The sequence below is a fragment of the Henckelia pumila genome, chromosome 2 (genome assembly GCF_033568475.1).
Source record: "Henckelia pumila isolate YLH828 chromosome 2, ASM3356847v2, whole genome shotgun sequence".
Lineage (NCBI taxonomy): Eukaryota > Viridiplantae > Streptophyta > Magnoliopsida > Lamiales > Gesneriaceae > Henckelia > Henckelia pumila.
In genome coordinates this window covers 13,533,300-13,535,815 of record NC_133121.1, presented here as the reverse complement: position 1 = coordinate 13,535,815, position 2,516 = coordinate 13,533,300, and the positions used below count along the sequence as shown (strand labels likewise).

At 35.5% G+C, this 2,516-nt stretch overlaps 1 protein-coding gene across 1 annotated transcript; it reads right to left on the bottom strand.

The window, feature by feature from the left end:
- Nucleotides 1-344: 344 nt before the first annotated feature.
- LOC140877241 (uncharacterized) lies at nt 345-2,153 on the bottom strand. The gene is made up of 4 exons (XM_073280771.1): nt 2,091-2,153; nt 740-748; nt 561-682; nt 345-468 (listed from the first exon to the last, which is right to left on the bottom strand). The coding sequence occupies exons 1-4, from the start codon at nt 2,151-2,153 to the stop codon at nt 345-347; spliced, it is 318 nt and encodes a 105-aa protein (XP_073136872.1).
- Between the last annotated feature and the right edge of the window lie 363 nt (nt 2,154-2,516).

Genomic DNA, 2,516 nt, shown 5'->3' with positions numbered 1-2,516 from the left:
GTTCTAGAATCGGTCGCGGCTTAGTCGCACAAGCCTTGTCCCTTTTAAAGTTTTCACTCGCATAACACTTCCACAGTTCCACATATAATTGGAGACGAAATTTATGCAATGCTTACCAAACAACGCATCTTACTATCGAAAAAAACCCAAAACAATCTTACTTAACCTACCAATTACTACCAAGAAATATAACCAACCAACCATATATACATAGAACTTGTATAAATAATAGTTAAGGTGAAAGTAGAGACTAAGTTTTATGAAATTGAATATATAATATATATAATTGTAAAAACTCTACAAACCATTATTAATATCTAAGCCAAGAGCCAGAAGTTCTTGTGTCATCTGGTGCTGATAAGATACCCACTCACTCCTTTGCTCTGCTTTTGAACTCCAATTGTCAAGCACTCCATCTTATTGATGCCTTGCTCCACAAATTCCTCTGTCCCGCTTTTCAAACAAAGGCTGCCCAAATTCCAGACAACACTAATAAGAATACATATATAACCAAACAATATTTCATGTACAAGAAATTGAAGTAGCTACAATGAGCGAACCATTGAAGAAATGGGTAGAGCTTCTTCTGTCCTAAGACCAGAACAGAAACTTCAAGCTTCTTCACCTGGCTCTTCACAGTACCCATCTTTGGTTCTTCCATTACCAGCACTTCTACTTCGACCTTATCACACCAAATCCCATAAAACAAAAAGAACATTTTTTTTTTTAAAAAACCCACCTCCATATTCTGTTAAAGAAAATAGAAAACAAATATTTGTGACAATAACTTTATTCTCTTTTTGACTGGAAAGATGGGCACAAATGATAATAAAGTGCCCAAAACATTAAAGTAAACATAATAGCTGCAGATCTCCCTTAATAAGAACAAGAAATTGCTAAAATCCACCACCCAAGAAAAGTAAAATTCATGTTTGCTAAAAAAAAGGTAAAATTCATATGAATTTAATATTGTCAACAACATTCATGCAATATATCTATATATATATATATATATATATATAATTTTGATCCCATACACCTAAGGGTGCGTGGGGTTAAACGTACGCTCGTGCCCAAAACAACTCCGATTTTCTTGAAATTTTCACGTTAGGATCGTCTCAAAAATGCGAATCCATCGATATATCATATGATAAAAATTTCAATCTCGAAAGTCGAAAATGGGAACATGACCAAAAATTTGGTGAAATATGCAATTTCCGATCATCTTTCTATTTCCGAACACTGAGGTTGAACTTTTTATCATATGATATATCGATAGATTCGCATTTTTGAGACGATCCTAACGTGAAAATTTCAAGACAATTGGAGTTGTTTTGGACACGAGTGTACATATTTCTGCATTTTTATGCCACAACATTTACATATTTCATTTTAATTTTGCTTATCTATCTCGCACCTCAACCTTCACAGGTTACCTATCCCTCAAATCAAACTTTCATATTAGGGCTGCTTGAGTTCAATCATTTGCAAATTACCCTCAGCTTTCCATCATGTTTATTTTACCGGATCGAAGAAAACATGGGCAAGTTTCCAGATTGCAAAGTTTCACTAGCATCTAATCAAACACTTAAAGCTACACGGAGGACACAATTTCTTTCAACAAACCTCATTTTCGTCGGGAAAATCAGCACTTCCCATGAAAAGTATGTGCTCTGCATTGAAAATTTCAAGATAAACACGTTTAAATAACAGAAAATTTAAATTCTATTTACTTTTATAAGGAATGCCCCCAATTATTCTCATGTCCGGTAAAATAAAGAGCATCTCGTGCACCAAAAATATGATCTCAAGCAAAAAACTCCACGTAAATCTCTCATGGTAAGCCATAAATTAATCCCTCAAATACAACGGTTTTTTCTTAAACGAACAAGGAACCAATCTAAGTTCCAAATGTACAACTCTATGAATCAATTAGCTAAATCTGACCCATAAAGACTACAGCATGAAGCTAAACCTCCAAAGCCAACAAAAAACAACTATCGATCCTCAAAAAACAGTTGAAGAAAAAATCAAAATACGAACAAAAATGCACTTCAATTCAGACAAGGGGTGATGAAAAAAAATCTTACCACAGAAGATTTAATGGCTTCGAGAAGCTTCAGCAAGTTGCCACCTGAACTCAAGCTCTTCATTTTTGCCCAAAATCTTATTTGCGAATAATGTATATATCTGTGTCTTAATAATGCCAATTTCACATTTTGGATTTTCAAATCACCCTACATTATACATCTACTCACAAACGGCTTGTAGCTCTGAGGATGGTAAAAACTCCTCACCAGAGACCAAACCTAAAGCAAAAAAAGAAAAAAGCGAGAATCTAAAAAATCAACAGAAGTGATGGGATCGAACTCAGATCTGAGATGGGATCGACCAAGGCCCTCAGCGTAAAAGTTCGATCCAGGATTCCGAACAAGAGGGGAAAGAGAATCCGTTCACTGACCTGTTCCCGACGTTCGATCCGCGACTAGGGCATCGAGATTTGCTGGGTCGAAGGG

What these genes read in the sequence shown, in the direction of transcription:
- LOC140877241 (XM_073280771.1), bottom strand. Translation starts at nt 2,153, where the DNA reads ATGAAGAGCTTGAGTTCAGGTGGCAACTTGCTGAAGCTTCTCGAAGCC. An exon ending in CTCTACCCATTTCTTCAATG is followed by an intron (nt 469 to 560) that starts GTTCGCTCATTG and finishes GAATTTGGGCAG; the next exon opens with CCTTTGTTTGAAAAGCGGGA.